General features: G+C 37.3%; 1 protein-coding gene across 3 annotated transcripts in view; it reads left to right on the top strand.

Moving 5' to 3' along the window:
• FGF14 (fibroblast growth factor 14) overlaps window positions 1-24,014 on the top strand; it is a 620,232-nt gene that overhangs the window by 493,168 nt on the left and 103,050 nt on the right. For all 3 annotated transcript variants that reach the window (XM_043582620.1, XM_043582621.1, XM_043582622.1), the window contains exon 3: window positions 4,726-4,829. In XM_043582620.1, the coding sequence (XP_043438555.1) occupies window positions 4,726-4,829 (104 nt within the window). The remainder of the gene's footprint in view (window positions 1-4,725; window positions 4,830-24,014) is intronic.

The raw sequence follows: 24,014 nt of genomic DNA, 5'->3' as shown, positions 1-24,014 counted from the left end.
GGTTTATTTCCTTCTTTGATTTAGAGAAAAGAGAAGGTAAAGCAATTCAAACACAAGGAAGAAAGAGAAAACATTTTTATTCTTAAGACTGATGTCAACCATTGTTTACTTGTTGGGATTTTGATATTGGATTGAACTTTTTAAAATTGTAAGGACTTGACCATCTTTGACCTATGAAAGATGCCAGTTTCTTCTGGTTCAAACTAATACATGTGTGTCTGTTCATTTTCTTCTCCCTATCTTTATCTCCTTACCCATTCTTTGACAAAAGGCATTCTCTTTTTCTTATGTCTTATACTTGTGGGAGTCATGGACTCTCAAGATTTGTTAAGTTCTGATGTCTTCAATGTTTTCTGATTTCCTTTGACCAAAATCCAGTGGAGCATGAGGAATAGTTTTCCATAACTCTGATTACTACAAAAACTATGACATTCTGACTTAGAGTTTGAGGCCATCCCTTATGCCAAAGTTTTTAAGAAAGGAAACAAACCATAGCTATATGAAAATGCTGCTTAGTTTCTCAGAAAAATAATTCTCTTCACAGGTTTTATGTATTTTTCCCCTACCTTCTTCTTTGGTTTTTGTAATGCCAAACAAGTTGGTTATTTTTAACGATGGGAATCAATATCAAATTAAGGTGTGTTAGGTAGACACTATCTTTTAAAAGCATATTGCTTCAGAATTGAATAAGGAGCACAACATTTTCTAAACTGTGAAAGTGCAGATTTATACATTATCTGCACACACACACACACACACACACACACACACACATAATTGTATCTGGTTACGCAAACAGTATTAAACACCAAACTGGAAATCTGCGACTAGACACCAAAAGACACACAACCTTCTGTTCTCTAAATGTGTGGGGCTTGTTTTCTCCTACTGTGTAACCACACTTGAAGGAACAAGAGTCTGGCAGCACTTGCAGTCCTCTCTAACCCCCCTAATACTGTCGAGGAACAATTTAAACAATAAAGAGGGGACAGGATCTCCTGTAGAGAAGCCACAGAACCAAGTTCTAGTGCCCACACTCAAGGGGCTTGCATTCCTGTGCAAAGAGCTGTCCCACACCTTCTGTTCCATTTTATGTGCCCTTTTGGCCAGTTGGGTTAGTTTTGTTACCATTTCAACATTTTCCAAAACATAGCAGAATAGAGAGAAACAGGGTGAGATACAGGTTCTCTCCTCAAAAGGCCATTAAAAATTATACAACCATAAAACTTAATAAAACATGCCAGGACTGCGGTAGTTTTATAAAAGCCGTGGGAATTACTGATTCACTCTACTTTTGTGTGTCATCACTTTTGTAGTTGAAAAGCACATTTTTTTAGATGGAATTTTAAGATTATTTTCTTTTCTCTGGTTCATTACAATAGTCTTATGAATCTTCAGAAAATCATAAGCCATGAAAAGTATTCTATAAACATGAGGGTGAGCACTAGAGATGCTGGCAGGCGGGTCCTGGCAGCACTGCCCTTTTGGTTTGATGAAGGGTGTGATGTAAGAATTCACAAATGCATTCCAGATTTTTGATAATCCTCTGAATCCAAACCAAAGACTAGTAATCTGTAAGTAGGAAAAATAAGGAGAAATAATCTAAAGGTCACCATGCTGCCACCTTGAAAGTTACTATATGACAAAACTGAGGCTTGAGCCTTCAAATCTTCATGATTTGAGTTGGACACATATCCCCACAACTGAACATGAGCTTATTTAGAACTAGGTACAGTCAGAACGACCCTACTAAGCTGCCTTTGTCAAGATTTTTAGGTGAGTTGAGAAGAGAGAGAAAGGCCAGCAGACAGTGAGCCTGATCCTAACATCCTCCCTGGGTTTTCCAGCCCGAGATCTAGAAATCTCCAGGAAGGAAAGTGGCATGACAGTGACTGATGATGGGTGATTGGTCCTAATAGAGAAGATACTGTAGCAACTTGACTGCTTACTATTGGCATCTATGTGCCCTGGAGAGATCTTTCACAGAAAGAAATGAGTACACAGGTTACTTCATCACACACTCATTTTCAGGGTATATTCATTTAAAATTCTTAGAGCTGCCCATCTATCTACTAAACATTAGCCTTACCATGAACTATGGCATTTGATTAGGGTGTAGTTTTCTTTTCCCCTAGTTTGCTTTTGGGGATGTCCTGAGGTTTTCCTGTGCTCTTAAACGTAATTGCTCCCATCACCAGATTTAATAAATGCTACAAGCACCCCTCTCATCTTAGAAATTCCCAACCTGATAATTTGATGTGTAAAAATTGCCCATCACTCACAGCTACCACCATGCTACAGGCCTTGGGATGGCTGTTCCCATCTTGGCTGTACTTTAGCGTCATTTGAGGAGCTTTTTAAAAAATTTCCTTATGCCCTAAACCCTAAACCCACTTCCAGAGATTCTTATTTAATTTAATTAGTCTGTGGTTGGGCATGGATATCCTGCTTTATGAATACAGCTAATTTTAAAGTATAGCCAGGGTTGAAAATCACTACTGTACGGAAAACTAGAATGTTCCACAGAATAAATAGGGTAGCATGAACATCTTATTATTCTGAACTCCCCTAGGCTTTCTGACATTGCTTTATAATTATATAAAATACAAAAGGAATGGAAAATATAATGATGTCTCAATTAACATGGGTATCTGTAGTTTTAATTAGCACCATGGATTCATCATGATCAGCTCTGAATGGGCTTCCACATGACAGTGGTTACATGGATTAACTTTGATTTGTCTTTCTGTAAATGATAATAACTGACATTTTGGAATTCAGGTCCCAACCAAAATCCTAGGGAAAAAACCTATTTTTTGGTAAGGTCATTTTAGGCTATCATCTATAATTTTTCTCTTTCCTATACCACATTATTTTGATGAGTTCATGATGTACTTAACTTTACTTAACTTAACTTAACTATAACTTTCTAGAATTATACCATCTGGCCTCTATCAAATATATGACACCTACAAATACCATTAGGAGTGTATAAAGATTAGAATGATTAAGTTTTAATGGGTTAAGTTAGAATAGTTTTCAAGGACAGGCATCCAACTATGTTTTTTTTCTCCAGAACTTTTACACCTAAATCAGGAATTGTTCTATGGTACCCATCCTTTCAAAATATAAGGGAGATAGGAGAGTTTAGGTGTTCTAGCTAAGAGTTAAATTAGCCAATGGTCCTGTCCCACAAAGAAGAAATACTGAGTTACAATGACACAAGTACCATGTACTGTTCAATGACTCCCATTCATGTTTACTATTAAGTAATAGAAGTGAGCAAGCATAAGCCTCATTCTTTTATAACATAAGCCTCTAGAATCCTATGGAAAAGAGTCCAAAGATAGCTTGAATCATGAAAGCTAGTATCCACTTAATCATTTTTCCCCTGAGTATTCCTTTAGGGATGATTATCTATGACCATGGCCTGCCATGTTCCTTTCATCACAGGCATCTTTACATCTTGGGATCAGTAATATGTAATACTTGGAAAAGAAGGTATAAATTTCCCCCACCCTTCAGAGAAAAAATGTGATGCCTCAGAATTAAATAGAAATTAATTTATAAAGTACATTTTTAATTATATACTGAGTAGACCCATAGATTGAAGCCAAAATTACCCACACTTTTCAAATTATTTGTCTTTTGTGGAATATATTTGCGAACCTAAACCTCAGGTATTTTGTTTACATGTTTACTTCAACATTTCAGGGTTGTCATTGCCTGTTCTGGCCTGATCCAGTTAGTTGGAACTACTCTTGAATTAAGACCTTGAGTGGGAGCAGATAACAGCACTGTGGATAATTAATAGCTCTCTTAAAAATGTATTTACGTTAAGGTCCCCCAAATCATGAAGCAGTTAATACTGAGGATGGTGCTGGAATAATCACAAAAGAGTCAACATGTAACCCCAGGATGACAATGTGTTAAAGGAATGTTAAGACTTTTTTTTAAAACTCAGTGATAACATTGCTATCTGTACTATGTAAAATAATAGAAAAATACTTTTCTGGTCAATAAGGGAAGAAATGATACATGGAAACATAAATGAGTTTTTATCTCACAGATGGGTAAAATTGAACACTTTCCCTTCTTTGATTTTAGTTATCACTCACAGTTTTATAAGATATTAGTAAAAAAAAATGTCTCTCTTTAAAATGTGCATGCCGTTCAGTATGATTCGTTCTTTCTAAATTGAGCACATTGGCAGGTACACACCTTTTCTGGGCTCTGCTGGCATCTCATGTTGGTTCAGCAAGACTAATTTAGTTTTGAAATTACCTTTTAAACTTCTAGCCTGTCCTACACTGCAGTGATAAAACATGCTTTCTGTTTGAAAGACCAGACTAAGCATTCAACTTGGACTTTCTTGATTCCACTCTTTGAGAATCTTCACAGCTGATTTCTTTTGGCATCAAACGATGTCAGAGACTGTGATACTGGAATCATGATTACAGGCTTGAGTCTGTGTATTGGTCCACCAATTCTTTGCAATGCTATAGGTGGACTGCTGATATCTATACGTTGAAGCTCAAGGGCTGATTTTACCCATTGAAGATACGTCTTCATTAGAAAGAGAAATAAAATTTAATTAATTGGAACTTCTCAGAAGGTTGTAACATAGATGATTTTTTTTTCAATAAAAGAAATGAAAGACAGAAAAGTGATGGCAAAGCTTTGCTTCCCCTGCCCATTTGTGACAGGCCATGTTTATCTTTACAGCACTGTTCAACCTCATACCAGTGGGACTGCGCGTTGTTGCCATCCAGGGAGTGAAGACAGGATTGTATATAGCCATGAATGGAGAAGGTTACCTCTACCCATCAGTAAGTAACATGCCAAAGGTGTTGGCCATTCATTCAATGTTTGCAAAAAAAAAAAAAAAAAAACCAAAACGGTAGTAGCAACAACAAAAATGAGAAGGATCTGTGTCTATTGACTCTGCCATCTTTGCTTTAATATTTGATCTTTACTACAGTGCTGTAAGGGCTGTTTCTTTATTATTCATCACTGTCTGATAATATCAGTATATATGTCAAGTGGAAGAGTAATATTACCTCTTAAAATTGTGCGTTTGCGTATTTTTAAAAAATGAGCTAGTTTGTAGAAAATTGAATAATTTTGAAAGGGTTGAGGTTAATATAATCTTTTATTTCTATTTAGAAATGTACTTGTCTTAGAGAGTTTCCTGTAAAAGATTATTTTATAAAGAGAAACAGAATTATTATGAATTCTAAAAAATAAAATTTTAAAAGAGTAGTTCTTTTGAAACCAGGAATTCAAATTGTGTCAATGTTTTGCAGGCAAAAATACTTATAAAACGTGTATCGAATTTAAATCTAAGCAGGTATTTCTGTTTTGTGTTAACGTATCCTAGAAGTTGAGCACCTTTTTAGCCATATGACTTCTTCTGCAATATTATTATTTACACATAAGTCTCATTCAGATGTGCTGCATCCATACATTATAGTGGAGTCAGAATTAATTTCTGCCATAGGACCAAACAATAGAGACTTAGATGAAAGTATTTCTTTTCTCCTTTGAGCAAAAGTTGACAGGTTAAATTCATGGTACCTCAAACAAAAATGCTCTTATTTGGGTTTGCATGTCATGTTCATTTAAATTCTTTAAAACTCTGTTATTGCTAAATATTATCATCAAAAAACTACATGTAAACATGTATACAGACATTACCCACGCACACGCCCGCATGCACACACACACACACACACACGCACGTAAAACTTAAGCAGAATCATTCTCTGGGGCATTTTCTTGAGCAAATCTGGAAAAACCTGTCAAAGAAAATGAAATTCGAGCTGCGGATTCCCTCTGCGGTGAACTGGAAAATGTTCTTGTTATTTTAGAAGCTTCATCTGAGTTCCCTAAAGGGTGTTCCTGCACACAGACCTGGGCCTCACATGATGTAAATTGCGTTCTGTTGCCCAAAATGAATATTCAATAGACTGAGAGCAAGATCAAGCTAGAATTCCCTATCCTCCCCTTTCAGAGAAGTATGATTCAGATAAAGATCACTTTCTGGAGATGCCTTCTTTCAGATACAAGTCAATTTTATGAATTTGACATTTGTTCTGTTATTTTTGTTTCTTTCTTTCCCCCCAGGTAATCTTTGACATACCTAAAAATTATTAGTTGCAGTATCTGCCATAACTTATAGGTCTCTGTTTCTGTTGATGATTTTATCATGTTGTTTGTTGTGCTCTGATACATGTGTTGATGTCAGAGGGACACGTGAATGTTTATTTTATCTTTTTGCTACTGAGGGAGGTGCTTTCTATTTCTTTTGTGATGAAGTTGAACACGAATACCATTTTTTAAGGTAATGAATATCATCGTGAGTGTGTGTCTTTGCCGAAAATGCAAGTTCAGGTTGTGTTTGGTGGAAAGCAGTGCAGCAGTAATAGAAGTGATGAAGGGACTAATGGCTGGTCCATACGGCCTCCTGCCCAGGAATCAGGTCTCATAAGGCTAGCTATGGGTGACAGCATCTGCCCCAATCTGTTTCAGTGACAACTTCAGGTTTATTGTTTACCCGTTATTTTCTGTTCTCAATGTCCCTGGTTCTCCAGTTCCTTGGCATCTGTGCCTTCCTTTTGGTGCCTTGATTCTTGACTTACAGATGTTGCCTTTCTTCTCTTCCTATCTTGACTCTTTGCTTTGAATCCAGGAGCTGGTAATCCCCACCCTGTGAGATCTCCACTGCATAGGAGTGGAGGAGTGGAGGAGAGAGGACTCTTTGCTTTGAATCCAGGAGCTGGGAATCCCCACCCTGTGAGATCTCCACTGCATAGGCCAGGCCCTTATAATCCTCAGCCGTCTTTCAGGAAAAGGACTCCAATGCAAATCAAATGCAACTTCCAATCTTTACTATTACTCCATAGCTAAAGTGCTATTTTTTTCAATGTAATGAAATGTGAACTTAAAATATTTCAGTAAAAAGAATATATTTCCAGGGCACATGGGTGGCTCAGTCAGTTGGGCGGCTGGCTTTGACTCAGGTCGTTATCTCATGGTTTGTGAGTTCGAGCCCTGCGTCGGGCCCTGTGCTGACAGCTCGGAGCCTGGAGCCTGCTTTGGATTCTGTATCTCCCTCTCTTTCTGTCCCTCCCCTGCTCGTACTCTGTCTCTCTCTTTCTCAAAAATAAATAAACATTCATAAATATTAAAAGAATATATTTCCATAGTCCTCTATTTCATAAGTAGTGAGTACTCACTAGGTTAATAATATAGCACAACACAATATAACAATTGCTATACTATATAATAACAATAGATCTACTTCTATAGTAATAATAATATAGTCAAGCTAGTATTTATATAGTAAACTCTGCCCAACACTGTTCTAAGCACTGGCCAGTATTGAGCAAATACTTTTAAAATGGTGATACTGATGCACAGAGAGTTTAAGAATCTGTGCAGTCACCCAGGTAGTAAATAGAGAAGACAGGATTTGAGCATTAATAGTCTGACTCATTAGCTTACATTTTAACTGTTTCACTATAATGCTTCTATGTGCTAGACATTTTTCATCATATGGTCTGGCACCTATTCTATCTAACAAGAAGTTATAAACACATGATGATGTAAGGAAAACCTTTAGGGATTTGCTACCTAGGGAACAGATTTCATTTCAGTTATTAAGAAGTGTAATTTGAAACATGATCCTTTTCCTTTGGAGATTCTCAAACTTAAAAAAGAAATCATAGAAAATTGCATCTCTCTGGGAAAAAGTTGATATTATGTACTAAGCATTTAATATTCTTAAAATTTATTACATGTAACTTTTGAAATTTAAATTTAAAAAAACTATACCAGGGGCGCCTGGTTGGCTCAGTCAGGTAAGCCTCCGACTTCAGCCCCAGTTGATCATGATCTCATGGTCCATGGGTTCGAGCCCCGAATCCGGTTCTGTGCTGACAGCTTGGAGTCTGGAGCCTGCTTCAGATTCTGTGTCTCCCTCTCTCTCTGACCCTCCCCCACTCACAATCTGTCTGTCTCTCTTTCAAAAATAAACATTAAAAAAAGTTTTTTAAAAAGCCATGCCACACATGGCTAACTCAGCTAAGAGGTTTTGAAGTTAAGTTGAGTAAATGCTTTAAAAGGAAAACTCCAGTCAACCTCAGGTTTAAAGAAAAAAGTAATAAAGATTAAAGTCTTGGAAATGAAGGAATCTGTTTTAAGCTTGTGCCCACTTTAAAAAGATCAACTTAATGTTTGCACAGTGAAAACTAGTGCCCAATATGGGACCAATTTTACTGAGGATCCATAGATTTAGAAGCTAGGCAATAAAACACACAGATCATTCAAAATAAATTCTGTTGAATGAAAATCACATTAGAGTTTTGATTTGAGATGCATATTTCTCTATTTGCATTTCAGGAAGTAACTCTCATGAGCCCCCCGCCATCCAAATAAAGATATTCAATTTGTCAGATAATTTCACCTCCGGTGGGGGAGGTGGGACAAAAAAAAAGTACTAAATGAAAATAAACACATTTCTGATGCTGAAGGCACATGTTCCCTGTGGAATCTTTCCTTTTATATGACAATAGTCGTCTCTTTTGTGGTCATGATGATTATAATATGTTCCTCAGAGATGTATATCAAGAGATTTAATGTCAGATATGAACAATTTTCTCAAAGGTAGAAGACAAGCTGCAAGATGGTAGAACAGAAACTGACAAGGGAATATTTACATTAAAGAATTAGTTTAATATGACTTTGGGAAATACATGTATTTTGAACAACTATAAACTGTCTATAGCACCATGAGGAACAATTTTTTTTCAAGCAATCTGTAGCTTTGAAAGACTAAGAAAATCCTCTGTAGAGAGACATGGTTTGAAGGTAAATTCTGAATACTGAAGAACTCAGAATGAAGGAAAGGATTGTTCATCATTGGGGCACAGATAGAGAAGAGTGGAAGTCAGAATGTGTTTCTGATATGAGAAGAGGAAAAGGGGGAGGGGGGAGGAAGGAAAAGACACTGATGGTGAGTAGAACCATGGGCTTTCTCAGGACACCTGGACCCCGGATCCAGCCGAGGCCCATGTTGTCATTCATGCCCCAGTCTTTGCCTCTCAAGCTTCTCATCTATACAATTAAAATGTTTCCCTGGATACTTAAGTTAATTTGGGGGTTTTAAAATTCTGGTTTTAGTCTGTTTGATTTTTCTGAATGATGACATAAGCAACATACATAAAATGTATAAAGACTCATTATTGCTATCTTATCACAGGCTGACATTTATGAGAATATCATATTCCAAAGGGTAATATAAATATTTCTGTTACCCAAATGCAGGCATCTGGGGAGACAGTAAGCCCTGGGGCTCTCCTGAGATTAATATTTGCTCTCAGTTTCTTAACCAAGTGATACAACTGGAGAGGAAGACAATCCTTTTTCATGTAGATTTGTTAAATGAATCAAAAAAAGTAACACTGCTACTGTGATTTGTAAATATTTGGGCTCATAAGAATCACCTGGAAAGAGGGAGAAAAGGTAGATTCTTTGGGTCAGACTCCCAATGTTTCAATTCAGTGGGTTTAGTAGGAGTCCCAGGAATCTATATTAATAAGGATCCCCCGTCCACCCACTAGTGGGTGAGTCAAAAGCTGGTAGCTCAACCATCAACAACCATATAGCAATTATTTTTGAAATGGCTGGTGGGGGAAATGATGGTAGCTTTAGGTTAAGGTAGTAAGAGTAGAGTTGGTAGGCAGGTACCTAGGTGCAGAGCCTGACACTGAGTAGAATAAAATATTTGGTTTTCCTAACTTCCTTTGCCTCTAATTTGAAGTTTGCAGAAATGTGAAGCAGTTCTGTCCTCTTCTTCACTAAATTAGCAACCCAACTATCGATAGACAATGAATGTGGAAGGAGGGGGTATGAAATGGTCTTTAATTCAGGAAAATAAGGTAAACGCCATATATTCTGCAAAAACATGTTTAAGGACCTCAAAATCTTATCTATTATACATGAGGTAGTTTTCTAATATTGTACTCCCATCCTTCAGAAATATTTTCATGAGCCTCTTCTGAGAAGGTGGTTTTGCTTCCCTACCTCTGTGCCAGCAGGCGTCTCTTACATATGGTGATTTGTGTTGCTTCAATGTCCCAAAGCATCCCAGACAGGAAAGCCTCAGAGTCTCTGCCTCATTTCCCATCAATCATACATCTTCTTGCAGAGTCCATCGCTCTCATAAAATTGGATGGAACAACGTTATTTTCCTCTTGACATTGTTCTTCTGTTCATCACTCAGGTTTGGGGTTTAGAAATGGAACTGACTTGTTTTTTCACAGTGTGGTGCCCAGTTTCCCTCCAGCTTCTCTATTCTTTCCTGAGAGTTACTCATATACGGTACACACAATCATTCACCCATATTTCTATGCTTTGGGGTGTTGTGTGAGTTTTTTGGCCATCCTTGATACCCATCCTGTCTCTAGCATCTATGGACATTCGTTCTCAGAAAATGGCTCACTACGTATCCCAGTGTTGCTAAGGTACTTTGTCCCTGCCTCCTGGCTTTTTTTTTTTTAATTTAGGCTCTAGGCAGGGAGTTAATCAAGTAATCTGAGCTACATCTACCATCAATGGCCATCAATATCCTTTGTCCCTAAACCAAGGACCTCAGTAGCATCTGAAAACTGCTCACCTTGGAGATCAGCCTTTCATACTCTGCCCCCTGGGAGTAGGGAGGCAAAACTAAACCAAGCAGGAGTCTAAGTTCATCAGGATACACAGAGATGCCCTTTTCAGAATGGAAGTGTTTTCACCTTTCATCCTTCAGTGTTGATCTCTCTGAATGGGTCAGTTTCTTTATTTTAAAAAGTGTATTAAATTTGAAATGATTATTAATATCTCTGATTTTCAAACAATCTGACTTGATATGAATGGTCTTCTGCACAAAAAATATCTAACACCTTTTGAGACTATACATAAATATATATATATATATATAAATGTATATATATACATATATATTTGTGTGTTTCATTGGAATTAGGTATTGTGCTTAAATTATGCACACATTTATTCACATGATTATACTTTTGGTCAGAGTGTTTTTATTTCTTTTTATGAAATGTTAAATAATAGTTTTCAAATTTGCACATATTTTAAAGCTTTACTTGCTATGCTTAAAAAATATTTCTTTTTTTCATTAAGTTTCCCTATGGTTCCTGTTGCATTATGACTCAGTTGGATATATTGCCCAATTTGAAAATGGCTATTATCCTTTCTTGGTATTTTGGCTAAGATAATTTATAGTAACAAGGAATCAAGTATGGCACATTAGTTAATTTCACTCCAGTGCTCATGTAATTCCCACGACACTGAACACTGATGCACAGAGTAATTGATAACGACAAAGGCAAGGATGCTGTCATTCTACTTAGGGTCACTTGCCAGAAGGAAAAAGCAATTGAGGAACAAATGCAAATGGTAACTACATGTAACTAATTTTAAGCAGCCTTTTGGGCAAAAGAAAGATACGAAACACCCTATGTTAGGTTGATAGTAGGCTATCCAAAGAATTAAATGTATTTTTAGGCTATCCAAGTTCCAGTGCCATTTTAAGGAGTGTGAAGGCAGGAGCTGGGGTTGAGGAAGAGAAGACACTGAAGCTTAAGAGGAAGAAGAGGGGGAAAAGGAAAATGGAAAGGAGATCACAAACCAGCAGTGGGGAGATACACTAGGCAGCGTTAGGGAAAGAGTGGAGAAAAGAAAGAGGAGCAGATAGCAAAGGGAAGGAAGCAGGGAAGTTATGTTACAAGGAAAGGAGAGAGGGAGGACCATGTCTTGTGCTCACTCCATCACCTTTCTGGGACTCCCTGACTCCCACCATTCTGGGGTGGAGAAAACAAGACCCTCCCTGGTGAAGCCTAGTCTAGGCTTTCAGACCACACCCAAAATACCTTGTCTGCTCCAGCCCCATGACCACTTTTACCTATTTCCCTTCCCTTAGCCCCCTTTCCAGAATGCTGGCTGTGCTTGGTTATTCTCTAGGCAAGGAAACAGTGTGGCCATACTTGGTTTCCACAGGATTATGCCTGTGATGGTGAGGATTAGTGGAAAGAGGCTAGTGATGGTGTGACAAGCACTGCAACAGGCCAGGTGAGGGATGCTGAGGACATACAGAGGGATAATATTCGGCCTTAAGAAGGGAGATCCTGTCATTTGCAACAACACGGAGAAGTAAAATATGCCAGACACATAAAGAAAACACTTGCATGACGTTACTTGTGGAATCTAAACAAATCAAACACATAGACGTAAGACTTGAGCAGTGGTTACCAGGGTCAGGGAGGTGGGGGAGCAGGTGGGGAGAGATAAAAAAAAAGATAGAAACCAAATAGAGCTTGCAAACTACAAATGTTTGTTCTGTTTGGACAGCATTAAGTGCACACACGATCTGGGGCGGGGAATGCACTCTTCAGTCTACTATTTAGCCACAGTGACAACTTCTCCTTAATTTCATAAAGGAAGATGCTGCACATGTTGACTTTGTTTCTGGACCTGGAGATGGTGGTGTTGGCAACCTCTGGATTAAGGGATTGGAACGGATGAGAGATATTTTGAGCGTTGTCTGAGGAGATATGGAAAGAAGTCTGTGGTGGTCTGGGTATCAGGGTGGGCTCGCTCTGGGAGGACTGGCTCAGAACCTGGTGCTCGGTGGTACTCCTCACTGAGGACAAAACCAGAAGGAGGGGGATACTTCGGTGGCGAACCTGCTGCATTCAGTTCGGGATGTGTTCGGTTTGTCCCCGGAATATGCAGGTGGGTTATAATCCTATTGGTTGACTACTGGATGATGACAAAGCTTCTTTATTCTGGAATAATCATGTCTCAGGGCTGTCTTTAAGAATGACGTGCAGATAGAGAAAGAATGTTCTATGATGGATGGTGATAATTTTCCTTTTCCTCCCAAATGTGAGACAGAGAATGAAGAGATGAGGTGAATGACATCAGCATAAGTGAAGTTAGATGTTAGAAAGAACTTTATAAAATAACACACTTCTTGAGAAAGCTTACTAATGTATTTTAATTAATTCCCAAGTATACAGCATCTGTACAGGCAATTTTGGACAGTGGATAGTAAAGCAGAGGACTAACTGAGTTAAATTCCTAACCTGTATAAAAATGATGCTAAAGATATGGGAGGGAAATATCAGGCCTTCAGATATTCTCACAGTGGTTCACAACCCTCAACATAACATAAGATACATAAGACTTACTCAGAGAGCAGTGCAGATAACCAGATCCCAGAACATTAGCCTGAAAGATTCCAATTCAGTGAATCCAGTGCGTCTCCAGAATCAGAATTTTGAATATGTATCCCAGGCATTTCTAGTGCAGATGTCTGAAGGAGCACACTTTGATAAACATGGGTCTACATCAGTGTCTCAGGAACGAGGGCATTGAGATGAAATGATTTTATATTTACCATTGATGATGATGATGATGATGATGATGTTGATGTTTACAAGTTCATGGCCTGGTTCAGGCCCCTGCAGTAAGCAGAAAGACATGGTCATAAGTAGTGCTCACCTTTCCTGTTGACCAGGTAAGCTGGCCTGTGAGGATACACAAAGAGAAAAGCCTTGTCTGTGATTGCTCCACTCAGTCTGGGGAAGAATAGGACAAGAAATGTGTCCTTGAGCATCAAGATAATATGTGGAAGGACAGGTGTTATTTTGCTGAGACTTGAGAAAATAGAAACAAAGACACTGAATTTCAAACCAATGGCAGCTGGTTTATAGTCCTGAAAAGGAGAAGTGGTCTCCATCACCGAAAGCTCAGGGGAGAAATCAGCCTGAGACAGTCAGCTGGGGGCCACAGGGCACCTGTTGAATTAGAGGGCCAATTCAGGCCAAGGGCATCCTGTCAGAGCAGGCTGCTAGAGACAACAAACCTAGGTTCCTTCAGAAATGAACTCTTTTAAGATTAAAAAAATTTACTAATGAAGTAAATATTTTTATTTAATAAATTGTTTATTTTTCCTAAACCCCTATTTCCTCCGAGACATTTTTTTTTCCTCTAATCAGGGTCTTTCCACACAAGTCTCATTTCTGGACTAAAGAGACTTCCTCCTCCCTCTTAGGTGAGCGGCAGGTCCCTGTGCTTGATCTACCTTTGAACTCCTTTTCCAGGTCCAGTACAGAGAGCGAGTTAATCCCGTGTGGACCCATCATTATACAGATTTCTTAACTACACAAATCCCATAATACCTACCTCACAAAAATCAAACACCTATGTCTAATTACAAAAGGGTCTCCAAGAAATATAGGGAAAACTACTTCTACTCAATATAATTACTTAGCACTTAAATATGGGCTGAAGAATCAAGCACTTGGTGGGGATGCCTATAATCATGAATTTATTTATTCACTCATTCAAGAAACACTTTCGGATGCTTTCCACTGACAGCTAATGCGCTGTATGTGCTGGAGCTTCAGAGATAATCAGATGGGGCTGAATTAGAAACAACAAAAACCCCCTGAGCATCCAATGGATAGGATGTACATCTTGATGAGGTGAATTTTAAGGCTCCTATCTTTTTTCAGACTCTATGATTCCATGATTGTATCTATACATTTCTTATCACTCTTTCAATAGTGATGGATATGTAGGAGGTCTTTAATTTGTAGCTTTTGATTGATTATTGCTAAGGTGGAATAAATGTCACCGGTAGATTTTATTAATTTATTCCTCAAGTGCCCTCCTGTTCATGATATTTATTATGAATGTCATTTATCTTTTTCCCCACTGGAAAACACTAAGCATCAGCAAAGAATATAGGAGCCTGTTTATTTCTCAAGCTAGAATTGCAGAAAAGCACTATTTACCCATTCTTTTCCTGAAAGAGCATGACAAACCCACCGAGACAGAACTGGATATGCTATGTCTGCACTCCAACATGGTTATATTTGCATTAATACAGTGAGTGGTAATGTCTTCACCTTATGAGAGAATCTTGGAGCAAGAAAATAAAACCTGACTCCTGGTAAATCTTTTTTTTAATTTTTTTTTTCAACGTTTATTTATTTTTGGGACAGAGAGAGATAGAGCATGAACGGGGGAGGGGCAGAGAGAGAGGGAGACACAGAATCGGAAACAGGCTCCAGGCTCTGAGCCATCAGCCCAGAGCCTGACGCGGGGCTCAAACTCCCGGACCGCAAGATCGTGACCTGGCTGAAGTCGGACGCTTAACCGACTGCGCCACCCAGGCGCCCCAACTCCTGGTAAATCTTGCTAGCACTTGAACTTGAACATTTTAAAGCAAGCACATGGGGGGCACCTAGGTGGCTCAATCGGTTAAGTGTCTGACTTCAGCTCAGGTCATGATCTGACAGTTTGTGAGTTCGAGCCCCACATCAGGCTCTGTGCTGACAGCTCAGAGCCTGGAGCCTGCTTTGGATTCTATGTCTCCCTTGCTCTCTGCTACTCCCCTGCTCACATTCTGCCTCTCTCTCCTTCAAAAATAAACAAACATTAAAAAAATTCTAAAACATGCACATGGATAATCATAATTAGAGAAAGGATTTTATTATTTACAGATGTCCATGAAATGACATCAAATACTTTGGTTTTTTATTTCCTTTTAGTGTCAAAGAAAAAAAATACCATTGAAGTTTGCCATTTTATCTTGATTCTTCTCTAGAGCAAAATGAAATACTGTAAAGAGTAACAAAATTTATGTTTGATTGAAATGTTTTACTTTTTCAAAATTTGTATTTGTAGAGGGTAGATGATAGGTGGGAGATAATGAAAGAAATATTTGCATGTAAGGAGTTTTAAAGACTACCTCAAAATGATAGATAAACAATACCTACCTAAAATGATAGATAAACAATATTTGAGAATGAACTATCTCTTTGCTTTCATTTTCCACATCATGAAAAAAAATTATACAAAAACTATATACACACTAAGGCCAATATACCATACAGTGAATGGCAAACCAGCTCTAATAGTAAAGCAATAGTTAATAGCTATTAAAATTTGGGGCCAAATTCTGCTTCCTTAAAAATTGTTTGCAAAAAAAAATTGTTTGCATATGTGGGAGACTCGTGATTGAAATTGATACACATCACCCATCCAAGTTGAGTGGATGAGTTTTCTTTCTGATTTTTTTACCTTTGGAGGATTCTTACTCTTCCTACTTCTTGCGTGTGAGCTACCTGCTGGGGACTCTGAGAATTCATGACCATGAGTTGGGTGTTTCTTTCAGTTTCCTCAATGCAGCTCCAATCATTTACATCCAAGTTTTTATTCACTTGGGAATAAAAATGAAAAATAATTTATGAAATAATTCACAACAATATGAAAACTACTCTCTTTTTCTTTTCTATTGAGAAAGAACTAAAGCAACTTTTTTTTTGAAAAGCCTAACTGGCTGTTCCTCCCCACATGTTATATGCAAACAACTGATAAGAATCACTCCTTTGGTGATAATTTTCCTTGTTACCTCTTCTTTATGTCTTTTGTTTCCACTGGTTTTAGACTTATAGTTTTATTGAAAGATTGATGACCAGTTATTTGACTGAAAATATGGGCCATATTTCCATTCTGATATTACTTGTTGACCAATATTGATGCAACACATTCCTGAACCTAATGAAAAAGGCAGACACAACCCCTGGCCTCATGGAACTTACAGTCTCTATAAATGTAAGGTCCATACACAGTGCATTTTCACTTTGAATGATTTGTTTAGATTCTGGAAGTGTGTTACGTGCTCTGAGCTACTTAGGGTTTCACTGAACATTGTCTGTTTGTCCTAAAGTAATGTATTCAGTTTGGAATGCAAGTTTATGGAAAGGTACATGATGCACTTCTTGAGCAAGGACTTAGTAGATCTTAAGAGTTTCGCTTGGAGTTAGATATTTATTGCTTTTAAGGTCTAATGACTATATGAAATGAAGAGACATAAGTCACTTTTATTGACATGTCCTAGCCATGCAAAAGCATCATGATTGGGTGCTGTTCGCTGTCCCTATAGAGGTAGAGACTGAATGGGAACAAGATATTTTTGGAAGTGCTGCATGTTTAACAAGGTGGAAATATTTTATTTGGTTATTAATCCTAGATCTAGGCCACTGTTTAGCAGAAATGGTTATGTGGGTAAGCAGGAAACATTCTACTTTTAAGCTGGTACAAATAATACATAACGGTACTAATCAGACAAATGATGAGTATTGATTTATGTCATGAGAGAAGCGTTTACTCATGCTATTTAATAAATTAACTCTGAATGCCCTTCACCAGGTGATAAGGAAAAGGGGTTGATTCTCAATGACTCTCCATTAACGTAAACTTCTCCAATTAACTCATCTGTCTTTCAGTCATGAGCCCTTTAAAGCTTTCTTTCTACTATATAAACCTTAGACTCAGTACCCGAGATCCTTGTCATGGCCACTTATTTTCTATGGTGAGCAATCCTCTGCTATGGTTCAAGAGTTTTGGTTTCCTGGGCTGTACGCAGACACAGCTTTGAAAAAAAACAATTTTCTTTCTTACTCGTAGGTAATAAAGAGTAAAATTATGACATGAAGATATGTTACCTTGAGAGTTGCCTATTTATTGAGGTATGGGAAACATTGTTTTTTCTTAAAAATGACATTAAATGCCCACAAGGCAATGATGCAAATTAATTTACAAGCACCTCCTCTATAATCAAGACTTATTACTCATTTTTGCTATTGTGTTAAATGGTAAAATGATGATTTAAAAGTTAAGTAACTTTGGAAGAAATCAGAGCATCTACTGCATTATTTTTTAAATATTTTCATGTAACATTTTGCTTTCTATCCTCTAACCATCAGTTAAGGTTATCAACAGAAACAATAGGAAATTATTTTTTTATCAAGAATTTGCAACTTGGATAACTTTACATACCATTGAATGGTGGCCAGTATACCTAACTCCTACATTGTTTTTATTCCAATATCAGTTAGAATTCTATATTACTAGCAATATCAGTAACAGAAGACTCAACTTTTAAACTGTTCAGAAGTTCTCTAGACAACTTTTACTTAGAGACAAGGTAAGAGGCATTCTCTTAATGTCCATGGAGAAATAAACTCTAATGTGCAATATCATATTAAAATAAAGGAGGTAAGTAGGAAGAAATTGGTCCACAGGTACCATCAATGGGTTAGCTATTTTCCTAATGCAGTGGGAGGCTTTTGAAAGACTGTTTTATAGACGAAGCAAAGCCAAATATATACCCAGGAGAAATAGCAGTGAACCTTTATTTAATTTAAAATTACATTACATGAGAAGGCTCGCACATTGAAATGGGAAGAATGGCCTTGGGCAATAGTTCCCTTGTGTTTATGTAAAAAAAATCAAATAACACCTTGTAGGAATTTGAATGCAGACAAAATTCTTATTAATTTTTATGCATCATTCATGGAAAAACAATAACTAAAAAAAGAAGGAAAGAAAGAAACCGTGTCAGCAATAGCTCATTGTTTAAGAAGCACAGGATGTTCAATAATACTTTCATTTTCTGAGTCACAAAATCCAGCCTCAACTTTATTTTATTCCTGATGGGCAGTCTTTGGGACCAGTTGGAAATTCCTCAGACTCATTACACCATTAACTAGCAGGACCTAACTATCATTTATTTAAATTTTTTATGAATAACAACTTCATTATACATTGTGTCTCTAATATGACTGGGGAAAACTATGAAATGTGGCACGTTGCTGTAGTTAATTTCACTATGAAATGTGGCACGTTGCAGTAGTTAATTTCAATTATCTAATATCCCAATCATTTTCTTAACAAGAGACTTGCCTAAGGGTCTGCTAAAGCTCTGCATATTTTGGAAATTACTGGCTACTAATTGATCCAATAGTAGCATGCTAAAATTACCTTAACCATTCTGTTCAATACCTAATTGCATTTTCTATTGATGTCAGTGTTCTACCAAGGAGCAATTGGTGCTTGAAGATAACTTTTTACTGTGGAAAAAGTGGTAAATTGTGAAATCGGCTACTTGTGATTTTACATTTAAGAGACAGTGGTGATAATAGCAATACAATGGCGAAGAAACATAATGCCGAAGTTTGTGAATGTAGGGTGTGCAAAGCTGAGTCATTTTAAGGTACTAATGAGTTATTCTTGGGCATTCCCACTTCCAAGTGAGTTTGTTGAGGGTAATTGAGTAATCTGAATTATGTTACCACTGGGAAAAAATATTTATTTTACTAGGTGCTCTGTGTGGTGTGTGTATTCATGTATGATTATTCTATAATCATAACTACTATGATGTACTCTTTCCCACCCAATGAAAATGGCACACAGATAGAAACTAGTATCCTGATATGTACATGCACCTGTTTTTCTCTTCATTATCGCCTAGGCATTTTTTTCTGCCTATTCATTTGTGAAGTACTATGAAAATAAAATCCACCTTTAGGGACATTGTATAAGATCTATAATTCCCAGCTTCTGTTATTTTTAATTCTCCAAAGGAAAATGCTTTATACAGTCTGTTTCGTAGATGGACAACAGAGTGGGATTGAGAAGTGGACAAGTACAGTGCGAGGGGAAAATAGCCAGCTCAGAAGACTAGATGAAGTCTGGCAATGCCACCAGCACTAATTTAAGCATTTGGACACTTGGAGTGACCTTGAGGATTCTGAATGACTTTTTATAACGTGATGATGACATTTGAAATGCTTTCCAAGGAATAGATGAAACACTCAATTATGTTTTCTTTAATCTTCTGATATTATGATTATGTTCTGGCAGAATGATGGCAATTAATTACATTAGGTCAGCAAACATCGCCATGCCTATCATATACACATTAAGAACAAGTCAGAATTTTCCCAGCTGTGCAGTTGGCCTGGTGGGCACAGTGCCAGTGGTGGTAATCTCTCTGACACTTCTTCTGCCACAGAGTTGAAACACTGGGGCAGGGCAGCAGGAAATGAGTGGATTCTATTTGTCCACTATTTGTCTATCCTAAGATCCCTCCTCAGAATTTAGGAAGACTAAAATTATAATTGCAAAGGGTATTTATATTTATCTGTGAGCATATATACATACTTGTTATAGTCTCCAACAGAGTAAAGATTACGTTCAAATACGTGGTCCTTCACATGAATGATCACATAGGTTTGAATACTTGTAAGAGAGCTGCAGATGTAATGGTTTTCTACATTTTCTAAGTTTCATAAAAGTCTAATGAGTTTTCAAGAGAAATGAAATAGCCTTGCTTGTGTAGTAGTCCCATTGTTAAAGCGATTAGCCCATAAGAAAGAAATTCTGGAGCTTTGGGGTCAAAATCTTTATTTTTTTTTCTTTTTTTTGGCAAGATTTACAACTCAGTTCCCTTCACTAGTAGACCTCAGGGTTTCTTTATCTCGTGCCTGCAACTGTTATTACTACCTTTCTGTGAATGTCAGATGGCTTTCCCTCTGTCACTGAAGTGACCTAGAAAAATTCCTGTGAAAGTAGATCCAATAAAATAACATTCCTTGCCATGAATTTATGTCCTGAAGCCAGATAAAATGTCAAGATAGTAGAAATAAATACATGAAAAAGCTAAAAAGCGTGTTCATGATTCTAAAGGGAACTTGTTATTGCTTTTTAAGTTTATTGACTTTAAAACCAATTAAATCCATTTATTCTGTGGCTTTTAATATTTTAAAGGTAGACTTTGACTTCATTTTGATGGTAATTTCAGTAAAACTTTTATTTCAACTTGTGGCGATAGGTATCTTATGTCATTTGGAAACAACCAATTTATCTTAGAGAGATAAATGTATTTTTATGACATTGATGATTTTGAAAATATGATTCTTAATTATGATACATCTCTGGGTCTCCCTGACAGTGATCATCTACTAAAAAGTTTACCACATTTCTATTTATATTTGCATAAAAGAAATAATGATGTTGTGAAGAATGTACTAGTATTCAAGTCACTGATGTATATGTATTATGAGAAAAGTACTTTATCCATATTTAGCTGTGCTCAGGGTTTCAGTATATGTCCCATTTAAAGCTTGTAATTCTGTCATAATGAAGGAGTGTATAATTACTTTCAGCCTATTCAGCATATGAAATAATCAGGAAATTTTCTGGATATTCAGATTGTCGGAATCAATGAAGTGTTAGTTTTTTTGTGTGTGTAAAAGACATGGAAAAATATTAAGGGGAAAATTTCCTAGTTAGTTCAGCTAAACTTCCTACAAGTTAAAAGGGGATGGAACCCAGATAATAACAATTTTAATCCATTTCCATTTTCCTTCCTTCCAAGACCCTTCATGAGGTTAGTACTTGTTATGCACTTAATCTTTGTGCAGATTTTTACTTATAATCTTCTATTAGTGATTTTTCACTTGATGATACATGGTCAACATAATATGGTATTCACAGGAGAAATGGGGCACTACTTCAGATTGTATAGTTTTATATCATTCTTCTTGGACCACCTAGTTTGTTTCTAGTATTCTTTTTTTAAGCTTGTACGTCGAAGCTCGTACGTCGAAGCTTGTATAGATATCATGATAGCATTGCTAATGAATTGTGTACACTTGGCAAATAAGTTAGACACAAGTCCTATTAGGTAAAGCTACTGTCCACAGGATTTCAAAGGAGCGGCACAGAGCAGTAGGAGGAAATGTCGGAATTATGCACATAGTTGCATGCTGACCAGATTGTTGGCGCGTTGACCAGATATATTCACTAGTCATACTATTATAATTATACTCAGATCTCTGCCACACTCAGGATTCCTTCCCAAGAACACAAAGCTTTCTGCCAACATACCCTGTGAAGTCTTCCCTGATCTATTGCCCTTATCCCTACCACATCCCAGAGGAAGCATCCCAGAGGTATGTGACTCATACCTCATTAATAGTTCTGATGCCATTCTTCCTTTGCTTGTAGACATTTGTTTATAAGCCTCAGATTCTTCCTTGTTACCCTTTTCCATAATCACCTCTTTCTTTCTCATCCTTGATTTGTCCCTGTCTTTCTCAGGATGCCTGCACTGTAGTTCCTGTCTCCCTGTCTCTACAGTGTGACCTTCACCACTACCTTCAAGTTATAATTAGTTTCTGCCACTGGATATTTTCAAGTTAACCATTCCCCTTTACATGTATCTTTATAAATGGTCACATTAGAAGTCTATTCTCTTCCACACCAGGAACAATTCACCCTACCCAGCTATTATAATTTGAGGAATGGCTCCCCAAGTTAAAAAAAAATTATTTATTATTTTTGTGAGAGTGAGCAGGGGAAAAGCAGAGAGAGTGAAAGAGAGAGGATCCGAAGGAGGCTCTGTGCTGACAGCAGAGAGCCTGATGTGAGGCTCGAACTCATGAACCATGAGATCATGACCTGGGCCAAACTGGATGCTTATCCAACTGAGCCAACCAGGTGCCCCTGGCTCCCCAAGTTTTTATATCACATTAGAGCCATTATTTGTTGTTTTGCAAGTTGTATGCGCATAACTATTTATTCAGCAAACATTTAAGGTCTTGGATTAAAAATGCTTCCTACATGCAAAAAGCCAGAAAAGCTGTTGAAAGATGATCATTGAAAAATCTCACAAACGTCTAAGTTTTGACCAACATTACATTTTTAAAGATACTTTGCTTTCACCAGTTAAGGTTGTGTTAGTTCCAAGTGCCATAGTGAATTTTCATATCACAGATATTTAAAAATATCACTAAACTCTAAAATATCATATTTGTTATTGCATAAGGATTTTCTTTGTAAATGCACTTCTTCATTTGCTGACTGTTTTCTGCATTGCTGTCCTTACATGGCATTTACAAAGTACTAGATGATGTATGGTGATAAGTACCTCATCTGACAAGTCCTTCCAGGCTAGAAGTTCGCATTTTAAGTAGATCATGGGGATTTGCCATTATTGTACCAAATGCAGAGAGAACCAACTCAAATGAAAGATCTTCTGGATCTAAATCCATTCCCATTAATTTCTGCAATGTCAGTGGAGTTGGAAAATTGGTCTCCTGGCACTTACAGCACAATCTTGCAGATTTCCAACATCATAACTCCATGCTCGGAGTTCATTGTTGGACTTGCCAAGGTGTGTTCAAGTACACTTGTACAACTCCGTGGAAATATCTCCCAGGCAAATAGCTGCATGCGATTTAGGGAAACTACATTCTTCCTAGAGCAAAAGTCAATGAGAATGTACATTGAGAATGTATGCAGTGATTGCATTTTATCACTGAATGTTTGGAAATTATAAAAGAGGAGACTCCTAATGGCGCTACCTATGCTAAGTCTAGAGTACCATCCATTTTTAAATGGGCAATTCTGTTCCGTCAAAGGCAAAGATTCAAAAACAAAAGTAACTTAACCATATGGTAAGAGAACTGTGAAATGTGTTGAACAAAAGGCTTAGAGCCTGTGAATATGTGGCTACAATGATAAAATGGGCTTTAAATATATGTCCTTTATTGACTAGGCTTCTAAAGCAAAAAAGGTTCTTAGAGAAGACAGTGTTCTCATGCATATTCTTCAAGCCAGTTTCAAGGAATGATGTCTTTTAGTGAGAATGAGAATGCAGAGGACACTATTTTGGAGACAGTGAGTCTATGTAGATGTAACGTCAAAATCACTGATGACATCAGTCTTTCTATGTATCTGGTCTTGCTGGTTTTAGCAAATATCTATAATCATCAGCCATGCAAGAATCTTATTTCTATCGCTTATTTGTCATGATTTTAAGAATGTTTTATTTTAGGGGCGCCTGGGTGGCTCAGTTGGTAGGACTTCTGACTCTTGATTTTGGCTGAGGTTGTGACCTCACAGTTGTGAGATCGAGCCCTGTGTCGGGCTCCACCCTGAGCATAAAGCCTGCTTAAGATTCTTTCTCTTCCTCTGCCTCTCCTCTGCACATGTGCCAACTTCTCTCTCTCTCTAAGAAAGAAAGAAAGAAAGAAAAAAAGAAAGAAAGAAAGAAAGAAAGAAAAGAAAGAAAGAAAGAAAAA

The sequence above is a fragment of the Prionailurus bengalensis genome, chromosome A1 (assembly GCF_016509475.1).
Source record: "Prionailurus bengalensis isolate Pbe53 chromosome A1, Fcat_Pben_1.1_paternal_pri, whole genome shotgun sequence".
Taxonomy (NCBI): Eukaryota; Metazoa; Chordata; class Mammalia; order Carnivora; family Felidae; genus Prionailurus; species Prionailurus bengalensis.
The sequence above is the reverse complement of the archived record's forward strand: the minus strand, read 5'-3'. Positions and strand labels throughout refer to the sequence as shown.